The sequence below is a fragment of the Canis lupus genome, chromosome 7, assembly GCF_011100685.1.
Source record: "Canis lupus familiaris isolate Mischka breed German Shepherd chromosome 7, alternate assembly UU_Cfam_GSD_1.0, whole genome shotgun sequence".
Taxonomy (NCBI): domain Eukaryota; kingdom Metazoa; phylum Chordata; class Mammalia; order Carnivora; family Canidae; genus Canis; species Canis lupus.
Genome location: NC_049228.1, coordinates 45,204,095 through 45,224,435, shown reverse-complemented (window position 1 = coordinate 45,224,435; position 20,341 = coordinate 45,204,095). Strand labels below are relative to the sequence as shown.

Here is a 20,341-nt window from a genome sequence, read left to right as displayed (position 1 = left end):
TAAGAACTGGCTAAGACTCAAAGAGGCTAAGACCTCACAAATTGTGTGCAAACCTCGACCATTCTGAATTAGTAGTGATGAGTTAACTGCAGAGAAGTGGTTATGCTGGCACAGCTCCCATACACTATGGGACCTCAATACATACAGGTTCTGCGGCACCTCAAGTCAAGCCAGGCTTACAAACTTTTACTGCCACATCCACAGCTTTGAGGAACCAAACCTTACCAAATTAAAAAGGATAATCTGCAGGAAACTCAAAAGCTCATTTAGGGCAAAAGAGTACCTCCAAAGGCAAAAACATTTTTACATCAAAATCCTATCTAACACATGTTGGAGAAGCCCCCTGAGTCCAGGCAGAGAGAGAGAGAACTGGAGAGAAGTCTTGCCAGCCAGACTTCACAAAGTGGTGGCTAGACCCAATGAGCAGGTGGAGCCAGAGAACTTTCTTCTCTTGGACCACAACACGGTTTTTGGTCCCCTGTTCCTTCCCCTCTGGCCTGACCCTAAAAAATTCATCCATTTCTTCTTATTACAGGAACTTTCTCCCAAAACTTCCAGCTCTGTAGGTCCACTGCTGCCCTTTCCACCCACAGAGCTCCAATCCTGAAACTCCAAATGTCCACTGGTACCTGCCACTCATATGTGTCCACTTGTATGCCTCAATGACCTCAGACTTTCCTCCTCGTAAAACGGCTCTCCTCTCTGTCCTTCCAGTCTGTTAGGGTGCCAGTGCCCTCACAGCCCCCCAGGCTCAGACATCTACAGAGTTCTGTCTCAACACTCCTTTCCCCTAAGTTCCTTATTTAGTCTGCTACTTAATCCTTTTCTGGGAAGATAACTTTTAGGTTCCCCTCCTCCTCTTTCCCCCAATCATGACCCCAATGCAGGGTCTAAGGCAGACAGGCTTTCCGGGACCAAGAGCCAGTCACCCCACATAGACTGTGCCTTCTCCCCCAATTAAATGTCCTCTAGATGATGAGCTGGGATCCAGAGCCAGGAGAGCCAGAAGTCTCTAACTGTAAGTCAACGAAGCAGAAGCACATCTTCTCCTGCCTCTACTCAATCCTAACCTTCTTTGATACAATACTTACCTTTGTTCAAAAGCCCTTACCTGCTACCAGAGCCAGACCATATCAAATCTGGATCCCTCTGTCTCAATGTCAGAACCGTCTATAATCCAAGTCGCTATGGTTATTCTACTATATGACCATCTCCCATGCAGTCCTTCACTGCAGCCAAGCTGATCTCCTACCTGTCTCCTCCTGCAGCCATCTGTACCTGTACTTTGGGCCTCTGCCTCTTCTCCCCATCAACAGTGCCCTGCCAGCTCCTTCTCCTACTGAGATCTACATCATTCTTGCAACCCAGCTCAGGCACTGGGAACCTTCTCTCACTGTTCCACCCTCCTCCCTTCAGTCTCCTCAGTGCTAGTATGCCAATCGCAGCTTCATGTGTTGGCACTCGGATCTCTGTACTTTTTCCCCTCTCTACTACATCTCTTCTTCTAAGGAAAAGATGGATCTTTCTTGTCTCTCCACGGCATGTTTCATAATGACATATATGACAGGAGAGGCAAACCCACTAAAAAGGGGGGGTCCAAAAAAAAGTATAACTTTATAAATAAGCAGTTAATAAGGTCATCTGGGGACAAAGGGTATCCAGCCCAAGGAAAATCCACAATATTAAATTCTGGAATGCTGACACTTCCCTTAGCAGTATTTGGATCTGGGTAATTTAGGAAGCCAATCCTTTCGTAGAAAGAAGCATTTCAATTTCTACTTCATAAAGCTCTTCCACACTTACTTGACAGGAGACATTAGCAGGGCAAGGGACTGCATAAAATGAAAGACCCCTGATGGGTTATTCAACACTTTGATCTGAAATCAGAAAAGGAAAAGGCATACTGTAGAAAACCGACAACCCAAGTATCCATCATCTTAGTTCACCGGCATTCCGACAAAGGGAGCTATTACAAAAAACAAAGATGGAAGTAAGACCTAATCCATAAGATTGAGAGCACAGCTCATAGGTTACATGGTAGTACTGATTTGGCTGGACTCACAGAGCAGCACTAGTTGAACAGTTTGCTTCAACCACTGTAACCATATAGGACGAAGAACAATACTGCTCTTTTCATCCAAAGACAAAACAAAACAAAATAAAAAAATCCTCTGCCCACCTAAAAAGATTCAAACTTCTCACCACCAGAAATACTTAAAAAAAGGTAATGTGGAGAAGTTGAACCCAGCACCCACTGGCTTCCACCCATCTGAGTGGTCGCTGTGAGTAACAAAACCACTCAAAAGCAAGCAGCAGAGAGGAGAAATCGTAAATCATATAATCAGCACTGAAGGTGATTATATGAGAGCTGATTGCACAGATATGGATCTCTGCAAGCATTAAAGAACTCTGAGATGCTCATGGTTTCTGTTTTGCCTATACCAACTGTGGTGTGAGGTGGACTGACTTAGGAAGCTATGTTGAATATTACAAAAAAAAAAAAAAAAAAAAAAAAAAAAGCGCCTAATGAGTCTTCCTGCACAGAAATTTTCCACAATTAAATACTACTCAATCTACCAAGCCAGACTACAAGGAAACTTTTGCAATTCTATCTTAATGTCATCAATTATGGATGGCCCAAGAAGTTTCAGCATAAAAACTCCTGTGAATACATAAAACATATACTAAAATATTTTAAGAATTCTATTTTAAAGGTCAATATTTTTAAATAGCTTTTTAAAGGGACAAAATTCTTTCTTTAGGACAAATATTTAACAAAATCTCTCTCATCCCACTCAAAATCAGACCATTCAGCATACCTGTATGAAAGGAACAGCCCATTTACTAACACCAGCTGGGCATCGAAGAATATGGTTTAAAAGGAAGAAGTGATCTCCAGGACAGCCAACTCTTTGTAACACTGACACCTGAACAGGGAAGGACACAGAGTTTCACTATTTAATAAAAAGAAAAACATACCTAGGGGTCTAGTAAAATCACTTAGCCAATGTTTAAAACATAATGGATCTTTCAGAAAAGTAATCAGAGATCCACTGCATATATACATACTGTATTTGTGTGTGTGTGTATATATATGCATATATATGTATACATGGTTGTGTGTGTATATATATATATCTAGTATGTATATAGTATATAACCAGAGAGATACTATTAACAGGTTGAGTTTCTACCACAGAGGCACATGGAGGCCTAAGAACCTTGGAGTACTATGATAAAAACAGCATAAACAGTTTCCCTGAAAACCCAGTTTTTATTATCTGGCAAAATACAACTTACTTACTGTGTGGTAACATGATTAGATACAAGTCAAATAGTTTAATCTAGTCTCAGTTTGTAATAAATTCTCAAATCCAAAGAAGTATGCCTGGAACCTTATCACATATGTAAGAACTCTAGTGTGAATCTTAAAAAAAAGCACCCAAGGCAGCCCCATTGAAAACACAACCTCTAACAAATAAGCCTCCCTCTCTAATACACTTAACATCTTTCTTAAATTTCCCAAATCCTGATATCTGCCTTTTTTCTCTTAAGTCTTTTAAGAATGGAAGGTTTTACATCAGCTACCTGTATTCTACGTATACATCCTGTCTCTAATTTAGTAGTGTGCTTCCCACATTTCCATTTCTTCCTAAATGGAAGGCCTAAGATTATTTAGCTTAAAATGTATCAGAAAGAAAAATCCTTTGTGCTTAATAACACACTAAATAAGTGTAACTTATTTCCATGTGTCATGAACAAAGAAAATGTCACTAATTAACATATTAAACAAATTGGCTGAAGAAGCTGTTGAAAAAAAAAAACTAGGAGAAAGCATAATTCTTCAATTATTTGTTCCCTTACCAATTTCTGCAGCCAGAGAAGAATATCGTCATGGAACTGAGCATCTTCATTAACTCTCCTGGTGAACATGAATAAGACACTAATGCACTCCTTTAGTTGACACAGGTCAGAAGGAAAGCTTTCTGTCTGTTTACAAGCTATAAATTAAAAAGAGGATTAAATGAACCTCAAGTAAATGGTGTTTTGGAGAGAATTTTTAGTGTCGCTACCTATAAATAAATAAATAGATAAATAAAATCTTTTCAAAATACTTAGTTCAGATAAAAATCCAAGGAGAAAAGATGCATCAAAAATATCAGAATTTTGGGGCACCTGGCTGGCTCAGTTGGAAGAGCATGTGACTCAATCTTGGGATCATGAGTTCAAGCCCCACGTTGGGTGTAGAGACTACTTGAATAAATAAAACTTTTTTTAAAAATCTGAATTTCTACTAAATATGTAATTCAAAAAAGTATTTAACTTTGTGAAGTAGTACAAAGTAAGGGAAAATTAACTTCATCAAAATCCATTTTTTATTTAAAAATCAGCAGATCTCTGGTCTAACCCCAGCTCTTTGATTAGTTGTGAAAACAACGGGCGGGGGTGGGGGATTTTTTTTTTTTTTTTTTTTTTTGAGAGAGCAGGAGAGAAGAGATAGAATCTCAATGCCCAATGGAGAGCCTAACACGAGGCTTGATCTCACAGCCCTGAGATTATGATCTGAGCCAAAATCAAAAGTCAGATGGTGATAAAAACATCAACACCTGAGCACGCAGGCATCTAGGATGCTCCTACTGTAAATATTCCTAATATCTCCCCAGAAATAAAAATTGTGTAATTCAATTAACTAATTCATGTCTAACATATTAAATGTTAATTAATTAATGTCTAACAATTAAAGCTAGTTTTGTAAAACCTAAATACAATGAAAAATGCAGAACATTATAGATCCTCTGATGAAAGTTTTATAAACAGCCCAAGAAACCAGACAAGCAAAAATAAAGTAGAAAAGACACAGGATGAAAAAGTATGCTGAGTATCAGTTTTAGAATCAAAATGTATTTGAATTCTACTTGGTCAACAGCACATAAATTGGGACTAAGGAACATTAATGATAAAAGCAAGCTTTTTGACTTCCCAGAGAAGCAGAGACTAACAGCCATGGGGAAGGGAGACCTAGCATAGCTCCCAAGAAATGTTATTAAGGCAGATCTCAATCCTACTCTGGGCAAGGCAAGGCCAGGTGAAACAGCTGGCACAAATGTTCCCTTAAGATACCAATTAGTACACAATCAATTCAACCAACTCCTCAATTCTTTTTTCATTGCAGACACAAGAGTGAGACTTTCGGGATTCACATACCTCGGCCTTGAACTGCTAAAGATCTCAGAAGAGCTGAACTATTGAGTAAGGCATAAATGTACGACTCCACTTGCAATTTTGAGAGCACAGAAGTGTACGAATGCAGAGCAAGGGTCTGATGGAGGTGCTCAGATTTGGCATCAAATAGCTTCTTTAGCTCCCCCAGTGCATTTTCATTCATCTCTACTCTTTGGAAGCGGTGATAGCCTGAAACCTTCACTTGATCTGCACAGATACCCTAGCAGTGGACAAAAGGGTAAAATAAGACACCAGTTAACTCTTTACACTTGAAGTAATCAGACTGCAGGCATACAATGTGTTGGCTTTGGTACCACCTTCAAAGAGCTTATAAATCACAGCAAGGGGATTTATAAAGACTACCATCCAGGGAACAAGAAGTCAAATATATAATGAGGTGCCAAAAGGGATCATGCCAATCACAAAGCATCATAAGGTCAAAGAAGGAAAAAGAAACCCTAAGAAGAAAATAATAGAACTTGTCCCTAAGAGTCTCATGATTGATAATCTTATCTTCAACTCTATAAACAGTCAATGTGATATCCCCACAACTTCAAGGGACTTCAAAATATCTCTGTACCTACCCTCATTCTTTGTGATTCTGATCAAAAGAAACTCCTCTCCTTTCCAATACTAATAACCTCCAGCTGTGTTCCTGATTCTACCCCCTCCCCCTTTTTCCCCTCTCCATGGACTCCTTTCTTCCTACAAAGAGAGATACACAGGTCTCCCAATGAGCAAAGATTAGGGATGAGGGAAAGCACATGTTTCTCCTATGTCCTCCAGCTTCCCTTCACTTCCCTTCTTGGCCAAACTTGCCAACAGTGGCCTTCTCTTCCTTGCTGTCCTTCCCAGGCCCTGGTGAAATGGCTTCCCTAATGGTCACCTTGGCCTCCACAGAGTCACATCTAATTGCCTTCCTGTTTCCTCATCTCTCAAGCTTATTCCACGGATCATCCTCTCCTTGACACTCTCTACCCACTTGGATGTTCCTGGCATTATGCCCAAGGTTACAAACCAAAGGGTCCACAGGCCAAATCTGCCCTGGAAACATGGCTTACTTGGCCTCTACTCTCTACTTTGTTGCCAACATTTACAAATCAGGATCCTTCACACATAAATCCAGATATCCAGCTGCTCTTAGGAAATGAAAAGATGTAACAATGCTGGCCCAGCACAATACTGCGGCAATAGTCAGCCAGAACCCAAGAGCCGCTGCCCCCACTGGACCAGGCATGAGCTTACCCAGGGACCACCGTCCCACTGGGCACACTACATTCCTCCAGGTCACCTGCATGGCCACTGTAGGTATCTGGCTCTGTGACTCCTACACCATACTACTCTGGGCTAGGACAGGGTCAATGTAAATATAAGCATACTCCACACCTGGATGGCATCACAAGAACAGTCCTTCCACTGCAAATCCCCCAGGCTCCTAAAAGCTTTACAGAATACTAGTCAAAATACCTGCACAGACAGCTGTTCCTCCTTAAAGTGCCACAGTCGGCTTTTTGCATTTTGGCAATCAGAAGTCAGAGCAAGTAGCTCAGCTTCAGCCAGCAGCAGCTGCTTCCTACATCGTGAGTAGTTCAAAAGCAACTCATAAAATTCATGCCTGTCCTGATGAGCCATGCTGTCAAATTCTTCTAAATACGATTCAACATTTTCCAGCCATGAACCAGGTTCAAAGATTTTTAGCTGTTCTTTAGTAAATGGTATGAGTTCTGGTTGAGATGGGAGCTCTGGGTAGAGTCGCTCATTCCGAAACAAGGGTTTCGCTGCCACCAAAGCTGGTACTTCTCCAGCAATTTCGGCTGGCAACTGAGGATACAGTTTTTTCACTCTAGGTGGCTGAAAAATGTCTTTGGCTTCACAAGAACTCTGCAAGCCAACATTATGTAGCACCTCTGAAGAAAGACCCAAGGCTTGTTTGTCTGCTTTCTTTTTCTGAGTTTCTCTGACCTGTAAATTTTCCATTTCCTGCTGAGAGTAAGAAAAATTAGATTGTGAGGTGCCTCCAGAAGGTCCACACTGTAACAATTCATTTTCCTCTACTTCTGGAAAGTTCTTGGGGATTTCTACTTTGGTTCCAACGTTGTCTCCAGAGTCGACCTTCATTGCGTCGTCCCCAACACAGGCTCTGACCTCCTCCCCTTCCTTTAGGGTCTCTGTGTTCCGCGTCAGGGACCCTTCATTGCTTATAGTCAGGGAGGTGAGTGGTACTTCAAACATCTCACTCTCGTTTTGTCCACTGGCAGCATTCTGGAGCTGGCACTCAGTTAACACTTTCAGACAGTCTCCTTTGAATTCACAAGCTGGAGTAGGGATTTCCAGCTCTCTGGAAGTTTTTGGAAGGGAGACTGCATCAGATTCTTCCCTCTGAAGGGTTTCAGATTTCTTCTTTTCCTAAAAATGAGATTTATAATGTGAAATAATTTATAATGTAGAAATAATTGATGCTTTCAACATGAGAAATTCTTAAATTGTATACAAAATATAAATTTTATAATTTAGCAAATGGAATCTAAATAAACTTCATAAGCAATGTGTTCCATATTTCCTATTATTATTTAATTTTGACTATGTTAAGTTTGGGAGATTCACTAGTCTAATCCCAACAGAGAAAAACATAAAAATAAGTAGCAAATTATGATTCAAGAACAGAGGAGGAGGACGGGACGCCTGGGTGGCTCAGCGGTTTAACACCTGCCTTTGGCCCAGGTCATGATCCTGGAGTCCCGGGATCGAGTCCCACATCGGGCTCTCTGAATGGAGCCTGCTTCTCCCTCTGCCTGTGTCTCTGCCTCTCTCTGTGTCTCTCATGAATAAATAAATAAAATCTTAAAAAAAAAAAAAAAGAATGGAGGAGGAAAGTTTTAATTAGGTTGCTCTCCATTCTCCTAGAGGTCAATAGAACAGTCTCCAAGTAGCTTAGGCCTCAATAGATTTCTCTTCATTTTGATAAATATATTCACTGAAAACTCATGCAGATAAAGGCAAATAACTTGAGCAATAACATAAGAAACTACAGTATTAGGTTATAAACTACAAAATAAAACAAATATCATGAGTCTGTGCTGACATAAATAAATAATAAATGGGCAAAAAGTGACATTCCTCCTTACAGAATTCCAATCAATAAATGTAGATGGAATGAGAAAAATAGAAAAGTTATCATTACAATACCATAGTAATAACTGCCACAGGCAAGATCTACTGATGAATGCTAAAGTGAGTGAGTAAAAATGTAAGCAGAAATAAGAGAGCTGAATAGCATCAAAGTATCTTCCAAATATTTAGTAATTGCAAAGGAGAAACAGTAAGGTTCAGAGAAGAATTCTGGCAAACAATACTTTAACTGCATGATCAAGATTAATATGACAGTAACATATCCCCATGTGATAGTCTGAGAAAGCCTATCACCTCTTCAAGTATCCCTTCCAATAATGGATAACCTCAATCTAATAAAAATAAAAAAAAATTTAAAAACACTAGACAAAAACTCAAAGAACAGTCTACAAAATAACAGAAACATGGAGTCCTTGGGTGATGTAGTCAGTTAAACATCTGGCTCTTGGTTTCAGCTCAGTTCATGATCGTAGGGTCATGAGATCAAGCCCCACATCGGTGCCATGCTCAGCATGGAAACTGCTAAAGTTTCTCTCTCCCTCTCCCCTTCCTCGTGATCGCACTCTCTCTCTCAAATAAATAAATCTTTTTTTAAAAATAACAGAAATGTTATAGTCAAAGAAAAGACTGAGGAACTATCAGGAGATTGGAAGAAACAACAAAGGCAGAACAACTAAATGCCATGTAGGACCCTGGACTGGATCCTGGAAGAGAAAAAGAACAGTAGTAGGAAAATTGTTGAAATCCAAATAAGTTCTATATTTGAGTTAATAGCATTGTACCAACATTAACTTCTTGGTTGTGATAAATGTTCTCTACTATAAAACTAAGATTTTGTGACAGGGTGACATCAGAGGAAGCTGCATGAAGGGTATATGGAACTCCCTTGTATTATATTTACAACTTTCCATGAAGTCCAAAATGACCTCCAAAAACCAAAGGCAAAAAAACATAAGTTAACTTTAAAAAATACAATAAAATGAGTTATGGTTTAAAAAAAAAATTTCAGGACGCCTGGGTGGCTCAGTGGTTGAGCATCTGCCTTTGGCTCAGGGTGTGATCCCTGAGTCATGGGATCAAATCCCACACTGGGCTCCTTGCTGGGAGCCTGCTTCTCCCTCTGCCTATGTCTCTGCCTCTGTCTCTGTCTCTCATGAGTAAAATCAAATCTTTAAATTAAAAAAAAAATCTCAGGCATTAACACACAAACTAGAGACACAGGAAAACAAGCTAATAAAGAAGAAAAAATTATAGGAAAATTATTTTAAATTGTTACATTTGAACAAACTGAAAAAAAATGACTGCATCACTCAAATACTCCCTTTTCACTATGAAATTTTAAGGAAGACAAACCTAAGTTATATAAGTTATCAGTGATTTTGGATTGTGTTGTCCAGCATGTCCAGCAAAAAGTTGACAAGAGCCAAAAATGTAAGACATTTATATGTACCTAATACTAGGAAGAAAATGTAAAACATTTACATGTACCTAATACTAGGAAGAAAAGATCAATGTTTTTGAAATGGAATTTAAGGTCACTTCCTGGTTATGGCTACCAAACATTTACAAATGGTGGTGACTGAAGAAGCAATGTGCCTCCAAAATTACTTTAATCTACACTATGAACTGTGGATATCAGATTCAGATATGAGCCACATAATGCATACTAAAAAGTTTGTCAAGTTGCCTAAAATCATGAATAACAAAAGGCATTACATGAGGGATGCCTGGATGGCTCAGTGGTTGAGCGGCTGCCTTCAGCTCAGGGCATGATCCCGAGGTTCTGGGATCTAGTCCCATAGCAGGTTCCTCACAGGAAGCCTGCTTCTCCCTCTGCCTGTGTCTCTGCCTCTCTCTCTCTCTGTGTCTCTCATGAATAAATAAATAAAATCTAAAAAAAAAAAAACAGAGCATTACACAAGTATTTATAAGAAAATGAGGAAGTGGACACACTTCAATGATGTTTCGTACACTTCTATAATAAACAGGTTTGTCAGACTGGCAGGTCAGAAAGAGAAAATCAGGAGACGGACGCCTATGGTTACTATAGTGAGAGAATGCCAGTGTACTAGTCAAGGGACAGGCCAAATTTTAGTGAGCTGAACAATCAAAACATAAAACTAAAAAAAAAATCTTCATTCATAATGAACAAAGAATAAAATATATAGAGATAAATTTAACAAAAGAATTGTAAAAGTTGAACTCTGAAAATTGCTGAATGTTTTTTTTTTGTTTTGTTTTGTTTTTTGCTGAACGTTTTTAAAAGAAATTAAAGACTTAATAAATTGAAACACATCTCATGTTCATGGATCAGATCACAATGTTTTAAGATAGCAGTCCTCAAATTGATATACAGATTAAACGTAATCTCAATCAAAATTCTAGCTGCCTTTTTCGAAGAAAATGACAAGCTGGATCCTTAAATTCATAAGAAAATGCAAGTGACTCAGAACAATCTTGAAAAAAAAGAATAAAGGAGATCTCATACTTTGCAACTTCAAAACCTACTACAAAACTAGAGTAATAAAGAGAGTGGGTTAAAAGCATACAGACAAATAGATCAATGGAAGAGAATTGAGAATCCAGAAATAAAACTTTGTATTTAAGGTCAGGTGGTTTTCAACAAGGATGCCAAGACAATATAATGCTCAATGAGTAGTCTTCAACAAATGGTGATTAACAACAGATATCCAAAGAGTGAAACTGGACCTTTGCCTTCCAACATATACAAAAAATAATTCAAAAAGGATCACAGAGTTAAAACTTTAACTCGCAGTAAGTGTTAAAACTTTAATACTCTTAGGAGAAAACATAGGTGTAAATCTTAATGATCTTGGGTTATGCATAACATGAAAAGTACAAATAATAACAGAAAAAAATAAATTGGACTTCATAAAAACTAAAAATATTTGTGCTGAAAATCACACCTTGAAAAAAGTGAAAAAAGGTAACTCATGGAATGGGAGGAAATAGATGCAAATCAATTATAAGGTGCTTATATCCAGAATTTTAAAAAAAAGAACACACCCAATTATAAAAAGATGAATAACCCAACTTAAAAATGGGCAAAGGCTATGAATAGACATTTCTCCAAAGAAAATATACAAATGGCACATAGAAAGATGCTAACATCATTAGCCATTAGAGAAAAGCAAATCAAAATCATGAGACACCATGTCATATATCCCCTAGGAGAACTATTTAAAGTCAGATAATAAGTGACAGTAAGGATATAGGGGAATTAGAACCCTCATTGACTGCTGGTGCGATTTTAACATGATGCAGCCACTACTAAAGATAGTTTGGTAGCTCCTAACTGTGGTGATGGATGCACAACTTTATGATCATACTAAAAAACACTGAATTATACACAATATATAGGTGAATTGTGTAGTGTGTGAATTACATCTCAATAAAGCTATTAAAAACATAGACGATAAATTTTTAAAATTTAGTGAGCTGATGAATAAGAAGTAAGGAAGTAGAGACTAGAATGTGGAATGAAAAGGTTTTTATTTCTCTTTTCTTAAGCTGAAAGAGACCTCTGGGGGTGTTAAATGCTAATTGGAAGAGAAGACAAGTGAGCTGGAAACAGCCACAAGACAGTTCACATGATCAAGGACACAGAAAGCAACCCTCCTCCTCCAACACACAGGCTTCTAGAGCCTTCCTATCCAACCCATCCCTCAGGCAGTTTGTAACCTCCTTGTGTCCCATCTCACGCTACTTCAACCCCACCTCACTGTGTGCCCTCTCCCCACTCCAGGATTGCCCTTGCAATTTCTAATTCTTTCCCTGCACTAAACAAAATGAACTCTCTAGCTGCTGCTCCCAAACTTGCCTGCCCACTCCGAGTAGCTCTAGCAACAGACAGAGGCCAGAGAGTCAAATGAACTTTTTAAAAAATATCCTAGCCTCTCTGGAAAGAACACACAAGACTTTGTTTAGGCTTTTATTTCCTCTGGGGTACAACTCAGTGCTTCTCTGGGTTTCCAAATTGGAACCAAAGAAAACTCTACCTATACTGATTAGGGAAGTGAGGTCCAAAGAGGAATTAACCCAGAGTTGGCCCAAGGAAGGAGTGGGGGAAGGACAGAGAAGCTGATGCTTTGATTCAAATGGACTATCCAGACCAGGGAAGGCAACCTGGAGGGAAGGGTGGACAACCGTTTGAGCTGATGGCAAAGGCCTGACATTGCTCCCTCGCAGATCCCAGGACAGAGTTAGGACCTCTACAGCATGAATGTGAAAAGACAGGGGATTTGCCAAGGTCACCACTGATGCCACAGCTCAAGAGCAGTGGTGAGCTCCCTGTGGCTTACTTCACTTTTCCAAATCACCAAGTAGGGGAGCAGGTCCTGAATGGTCTGCAAGCCTCCAGCCTTTGCCCCAACCATCAATTCATCCCAATTGATGAATTGTAACACTGGCTCCCTAAAACACTGCTCTGAACACACCACAAACAGTCACAGCTCTCCACTTAATGAAAGACTGACTCTTAACTCTGGTACTCAGTGTCTTTGATGACTCAGTTGTGATCATGCCTCAAGACAAAATCTTCTTTCAATGACCACACCAACCCTTCTACACATGCTTTACTCTGAACTCCTGCTATATGTACTTGTCATCCAGCCCTGGTTATAGGTTAATTTATCTCTATGTTCTGTCTCCCCCTCCCCCCCCCATAAACTATAAGTATCTGAGGGCCAGAGACTATATCTTATGTCTTTGGATCTGATCTGCCTCTGATTTTTCACAGTATTCAATTAATGGTTCTTGAGACAATGGTGATGACCATAAATCACAAGGATATACTGAGTACCAACTGTACACGGGGCTCTGTCCTAGGCACTAGAACAAAGAAATGTAAATAAAGAAATTATTCAATCATCCAACAAATTCAATCATCCAACATACCAGGTGCTATGGCACATTCAGAATTTTATTTTTATATATCTCTCAGAAAGCAGAGAGAATATCCAATGAATTCAAAGGAAGCTCAACTTTAATGCCAAAATCAGGATCTATTCTTACACTAAAAATGTAAAATTTCACTTAAAAATGAAAAAAAGCCAGCTTCCAATTATTTTACCTACTTGAGTTAACTAGAGATAAAGATAAAGGAGGACATATTATATGTGTAATCATCATTATAGATCACAAAGTAAAATCCAAACACAACTCCATGTGTATCAAGTCATGTGTGCCAAAATTCGTACTTACATAATTTTAAGCAAAAGACACATGTCTTACAACTAAAAATGGCCAGGAGATTAGGAATCTTTAATTCTTTACTTTTGATCTCCATATGAGTTACAAACAGGTAGAGAACATATTTGAAAATCATTCCCTGGGGATCCCTGGGTGGCGCAGCGGTTTGGCGCCTGCCTTTGGCCCAGGGCGTGATCCTGGAGACCCGGGATCGAATCCCACGTCGGGCTTCCAGTGCATGGAGCCTGCTTCTCCCTCTGCCTGTGTCTCTGCCTCTCTCTCTCTCTCTCTCTCTCTCTGTGACTATCATAAATAAAAAAAAAAAAAAAAAAAAAATTAAAAAAAAAAAAAAAAGAAAAGAAAATCATTCCCTGAAGGAAAAATAATCACTTATACAGAAATGGAAGAGTTGTTAATAAACAAGGAAAAACTGTACATCACAGTAAACATGCTCTGGAGTGTTGTGTACATATGGGGAAAAAATAAGTACTGCACACAAACCACTACCAACAGTTATCTGCAGGGGATGGAATTCAGGACATTTCATTTCTGCTAGACATTTCTCTGTGTATGTGCATCCACTAAGATGCACATACTTCTTGAACCAATGAGCACTTAAGTAATCAGAAAAAAAAGAAAAGTGTAGGTTCTGGGAAACAAAATGGAAGTTTCCTCACAATTCTTTCTCTCTGAACTGGAGTAAGTAAAAAAAAAAAAAATTACAACTCCTTTTCTTCCGTAAAAATAACAATGAGCTGCTTCTTCATGAACAATGAAGGCTCAAGTTTACACATTTTGTCCAATACTTCTATCATATTATTCTAAAGGTAGGGTCTGTTTATCAGTAATGTCTGTATCTACAGCCTTAGCACAATGTCTGGCACAGAACAGATAAAAAGGGCTTGGACCCATGGGTCTTTATAAATCAAGAGCTCTTGGGGCAATTTTACCAGCTCTCCTTAGGGTACACAGGGGTGCTGTACAAGTAGAAAGGCTTGGGGAAGGATGGGGCCTCTGCATTTTGCTTTGAATACATTTCTTGGCTGCCACCTCTTTCCTGTTGCTCTTAACAATTTTACTTCATGTATTAGCATTTTGCAGATTTGACCTCTTGTTCCTTCTTCATACACTTCCTTCACTCAGCTTCTGGAACCCTATACTCTCAGTTACAGGCACTGGGGACACATACTACCTCACTGGTCATTCTTCACATTCCTTTGTTGATTCCTCCTCTTCTCCCCAAACTCTCAAGGTTCTTTCCTTATCACCTTTCTGTACCACACTCATTCCCGAAGTAACCTAATTCAGTCTCCGGCTTTAAATGACTATCTATATGCTAATGACTATATGCCAAAGACTCCCAGATCTTTTTTTTTTTTTTAATTTATTTATTTGAAGGGGGGGGAAGGAGTGGGGGAGGAGGAAAGGAAGAAGTTCTCAAGCAGACTTTCCACTGAACACAGAGCCCAATGCAGGGCATGATCCCACAACTCTGAAACCACGACTTGAGCCAAAATCAAGAGTCAGACACTTAACCAACTGAGCCACCCAGGCACCCCAAAGACTCTCAGATCTTACTCCCAACCTGGAGCCCTCTCAAGCTCTAGATTCACATACCCAACCCTACTCTATATCTCCATTTGGTTGTCTAGTACACACTTGTTTCAAAATTAGCATATTCAAAACTGAACTCCCAAACAGCCCCCAAACCTGTTCCACCCACCACCTCCTCCGTCTCAGAGTCACCTGTGACTGTTTTCTCTTCTCACATGCCAGATCCAAATCATCAGCAAATCCTCTTGGCTCTACCTGCAGAAACTCCGGACTTCAAACACTTCTCACCACCTCTCCTGTACAAGCCTGGTCCCAGCCACTGTCACCTCTCACCTGGATCACTGCAACAATCTCTCAGAAGGTCTCTGCCTCCTGCTCCTTTACAGTCTATTCTCCACACAGTAAGCACAGTGACCCTTTAAAGCATAACTCAGACCACACCATTCTGCTCAAAACCCTGAGGTGCTTATTACATATTTCACTCAGAGAAGAAGTTGCTACAAGGGTTCATACAGCCCTGCATGACCTGGCCCTAGTGTTCCTTTTTGGCTTCATCCCACTACTCTCCCCTCCCTCACTCCACCGTACCCAGACTGCCTCCTTGCAGTTCTGGGGCTAGGCCGGGCCAGTCACTCCCTTAGGGCGTTAGCCTAGAACACTTCTCCCCCAATATCCACATGGCTGACTCCCTCATCTCTTTCATGTCTTTACCTAAATGTCACCTCGGAAAACTGCAACCCAACCTTATCTCTCACCAGTACTCCCCAACTCTGTACCTTGTTTTTTTTCTCTTTTCCTAACTCTTATCATCTCCTAACATCCTAATTGATTTTTAGGGGGGCTGTTGGTTTGTCTTCTCCCTCAAAAATGTAAACTGCACTAAGGCCAGGTTCTTTGATTTTCCTGTTACTCCCCAGGTGCCTAGAACAATTTCTGGGTGACGAATGAGTGTTTGCTCAACAAATGAATGGATCTTAGGAGGCACAAGAGGAACTAAATAATATATAGCACCCCCTACCTCCACTCCTGTAACTACTCATGGGAGGAAAAAACTAAGAGGTAGAAATCATCCAGTCTGAGGAGCAATAGGGGATGGGGATTTATAGGTCTTTCCTTTTCTGTGATCAGCTTTCTGGGCCACATCTCGGTCTATCCTTAGCAATTACCATATGCTGTTACTATTAGTGAGTTGCTGGCATTCAGGATTTAACAAATGTCTGTGCACAGTCCATGACTACAAAAACACTGCATCTGTAGAATAAGTTCAAATCTAAAAATCTACTGTTCTTAACTCATAATCTACCAAGATCACCAAAGTCAGGGTCCTCTGAGGTGGGGGATATTCTAGTAGAAGATGATGGTACTACACAAATGAAAATGTTATTAGGATAATCTATTAGGAATGAGGTGGTAACTACAACCTAACAACGTGAGGTCATCTACCAGATAATTAACAGTGAGGAATGCAGGTCAGCTGCTGGGTAAAAAATCCACAAGCCACTCAAACTATCTAAAGGGAACAACACATGACACTACTCACTTCCTGAACTGAGTCTTGGAACTGCTTTATGGCTCCATAAATAGCTGCCAAATTATACCACAGATAATAAAGATTTCATTAATGTAGAACTTTACGATTATGGCCAAACTACAGCCAGTACTAAAAATGATCTACCAACACTAAAAGAACAATTTTTACCATGACAAGTAGGAGGCCTTGCTGGTGTCATGGACTTTTCCATTTGTTTTTTTCATTCTACCCAGAGGAAATTAACTAAATTCTTCTAAGTGACAAAGACTGGAAATACTCTTCAATACCAGCATCTATTCCTTTATTCAGCAAACATAACCAAGTGCATAAAGGGCTGTGAAAGAAGGGTACTGGAATCAAGCAAGCCCTTGCCTCATTGAGTACACAGTCTGAGGGAGAAGAGTTGTTGACAAAATAACTGTGAGACAAGTGAAAAAAGAGACAAGTGACAAAGGGGGTGCAGAGTGTTACTGCAGGAAGGACTAATGTGAGAGTGATGAGGGAAAGCTCTTCTAGGAAAGTACTGTTTTAGTAGAGATCTCATGACTGAGCAGCTAGCTAAGTGAAGAGGGGTAGGATGAGGTAACAGGGCAAAAGAAACAGCATGTGCAAAGGCCCTGAAGCAGAAGGAAGATGATAGATAGATAGATCGATAGATCGATAGATAGAGATAGGTAGGTAGGTAGGTAGGTAGATAGATAGATAGATAGATAGATAGATAGATAGATAGATAGATAGATAGATAGATGATAGACAGACAAGAACCAAAAGGGATAGTAGTGGTATACCTGAGGCTGAAGAGAAAAGATAGAAGCCGGATCATTTAGGGCCCTGCATCCACACTAAGGACTAAGGACTCTGGCCTTTGGGCAATGGGGAACCTTTGAGAGGTTTTGAGGAGGAGAGTTATCAGTTTTGTTTTTTGTTTTTAAAACTATCAATCAGCTTTAGTTTAGAGAATGGGCAACAAGAATTAATTTGGAAAGGCCAGTTTATCAGATATCCAAGAACTCTTCCTTGGAGGATGGTGATGGTAGGATGGAGAAAAATGAGCAGAATTAAGAGAATATTTAAGAAATACAACTGGCAAGACTTAGTGACAGATGAGATTTGGAGAGTGAGAAAAAAGTATGCATCCGGGATTTCTGGTTTGACCAAATACCTCTGAAATGAAAGCCTCTTCAAATAAATAACATATGTCTGTGTAGGAAAATCGTCCTAATATGTCAATAAAATGAGCAACTGGTTTTTCATGATAGGCTAAAAGCTTAAGCTTTTTATTTTAGAAATCCCATTGCAATCAAAATAACTTGACAGAATCCTCTTAGCTGTTTTTAAGTATTTACAGAGACATGTAAATATATGAATTAGTTATTAAGCTACTAGCTTTTGACTTTAACCTGAGTTGTGAAACTGCATGACTTTGGGCCTACCATTAAACCGCTCTTGGTTTAGTTTCATTATTCATTTGAAAGAAAAAAAAAAAAACCCTACAGATTAAGATTTAACATTCTGCTCTTGACATGACTGATGTTTACATGTTACGCACTACTACCGTATTCTAGCTCAGGGACTTTATGCATGGCTCACCAAGTGCTTTCTTTCTCCCTCCTCTGTCTAGCTAGTTCTTTACTAGCCCAAAACAATGCAAAATTATTTCTCTTAAAAAGGCTTCTTAAATTAGGTAACAAAATGGCTTTTGCCCCAAAGAGTAACTCCTCACAGGCCTGGGTACGCTGATGTGCCTAACTCCACTGCAGCCCTTTTAAAATGCATCATAATGAAAGAGAGTCACATACATCATTTACGGCTTATTAAATACGGTATCTTTGAACACTTGTCTCCTGTCAAAACTTGGTTCCCAAGAGAAAATCAGATCTGGGTACCATTTTTCAGTTACACTTGCTCTGCAACATCACCCACTTGCAGGAGAGGACATTTCCAGTAATTGTAATACTACCCTCATCAGTTTCCTTAACGCAAATTCAGTTCCAGGGAAGCCAGAATAATCTAGGTCGAGCCACGCTGGGGGCAGCATGGAATGTGTTCACTGTAAAATAGATGTCACTTCGGAAAATATGTAGGAGAAAAATTAAAAGTGAAGCTGCAGCTGAAAACAAAACAAACCAACGAGAGCGAGCCAGGAAATTCAAACCCATCTCTACTGTGTGAGTCCTGCCCTGGTTTCATTTCTGGACCTTCGTCCCCCGTCATAAACGACCAGGATCATGAGAAATTAAACAGCAGCAGCAGCAGCAGCAGCAGCAGCACCGCTATCACCTTGAATTTCGAAAGTGAAAAGGGAGGTCGCTGCGATCTCCTTTCTAGGTGTCGCTATCCGTAAGGCTCTGCCAGCGGGTACCTGCTACGCGTGGAGGAGACGTCCCTTCCCTCTCTGTGCATGCGAGGGCTGAAAACATAAACATTCCCAGGTTTAAAGGACAAAAAAAAAAAAAAAAAAAAGAGAGAGAGTCAAAGATGAGGCTGGGGATTGAAGGGCTGCTCCACCGGCAGGAATCCAGACCCAGGTGAGGAAAAGTCATGAAGGAAGCAGAAAAGAAGGAGCCCCCTGAGGTCAGACGAGGGCTCGGGGAGTGTGGAGGGGGGACAGATGGACAGGGCTGGTGTCGGTGGCGGGGGCTGCGGGGAGCCCAGGCGGTGCGGTAGCCCTGGCTGGACAGGCCCAAGAGAGGAAAAAGGGGACAGGGCGCCCCCGCCAGGGCCTGGGGGGCTGGGGGGGCGGCGGGGAGATCCTCACCTTCGTTTTAGTCCGGCTGGCCTTGGCCTTGGCCCGGCGCGGGGGCCTCACCGCCTCGGCCATAGACCCTGCGGCAGCGCCGTCGCCGTTTGTTTGTGTCAAAACCCTGCGCTTCCCACCACCTGCCCGGTTCCGGCCTCCGGGCTTAGCACGTGACCGGATCTCCACCAATCCCGGGGAAGGGGCGGTGGCTCAGGGACGCTACGGGCCGCAGCGGAGGACAAATCACTCCAAGGAGGCGTGGTTCCCCCCCCTCCCCGCTGCAGGAGGTGGCCACGCCCCCTTCCGCCCAGGCCCCGCCCCCGGCCCGAGGCTCCGCGCGTGCGGGTGCGGCCCTAACTCAGCCTCCGACAGGTGGTGCGGCGCTGGCGTGCGGGCTCCCGCCGGGTCGAAAGTCGCGTCTGACTCCCGCCCGCACTCAGTGTGGACCCCAGGTGCCCTGGCACACCTCGCCCCCGCCGGCTTAGAGGAGTCCGGGGAGGGCTGTTTGTGCATCTTGTTTGCACCTGTAGTTAAGATCCGGTCCGTCAGCCTCAATCTCTGCTCTGTGATGTAGCCTTGAGATTTGCACCTCGGTTTCCTCTTTTGTGAAGGGAAATGATGATACTTGGTGAAGATTAAATGGGCTAATCCTGAAAGGTACCTGCAGAGCGACAGGCCTGTCTGTAAATGGATGTTATCATTACTAAGCGAATTGTCGGGCCCGAAAAGGACAAAGAAGAAGTAAGGCACAAAGGAGGGTCCTTGGTATAGATTTTTCGTACCTTGCTTCATTTTTAAGTTCCGGATGTTAGAAACCTGGCCCCGTCTCCCTTCCGCAGCTGTTCAGTTTCTTCTTTCCAAAGCATTAGTGCCTCTTAAAATACTATATAATTTGCTTTTATGTTTTTATCTGTCAGCTCCTCCAGAAAGTGAGATCTTAAAGGGAAGCGTTC

The 20,341-nt window shown here is 41.0% G+C and overlaps 1 protein-coding gene across 1 annotated transcript in view; it reads right to left on the bottom strand.

Annotated features, from left to right (window-relative positions):
* Nucleotides 1–19,582, bottom strand: part of EPG5 (ectopic P-granules autophagy protein 5 homolog) — a 101,045-nt gene extending 81,463 nt beyond the window's left edge. Inside the window, exons 1-6 of the mRNA XM_038543374.1 lie at nucleotides 19,407–19,582; nucleotides 6,691–7,629; nucleotides 5,206–5,443; nucleotides 3,865–4,001; nucleotides 2,820–2,927; nucleotides 1,804–1,877 (exon numbers count right to left, since the gene is read on the bottom strand). Coding sequence (XP_038399302.1) covers nucleotides 1,804–1,877; nucleotides 2,820–2,927; nucleotides 3,865–4,001; nucleotides 5,206–5,443; nucleotides 6,691–7,629; nucleotides 19,407–19,469 — 1,559 coding nt within the window. The 5' untranslated portion in view covers nucleotides 19,470–19,582. The remainder of the gene's footprint in view (nucleotides 1–1,803; nucleotides 1,878–2,819; nucleotides 2,928–3,864; nucleotides 4,002–5,205; nucleotides 5,444–6,690; nucleotides 7,630–19,406) is intronic.
* Nucleotides 19,583–20,341: the final 759 nt, after the last annotated feature.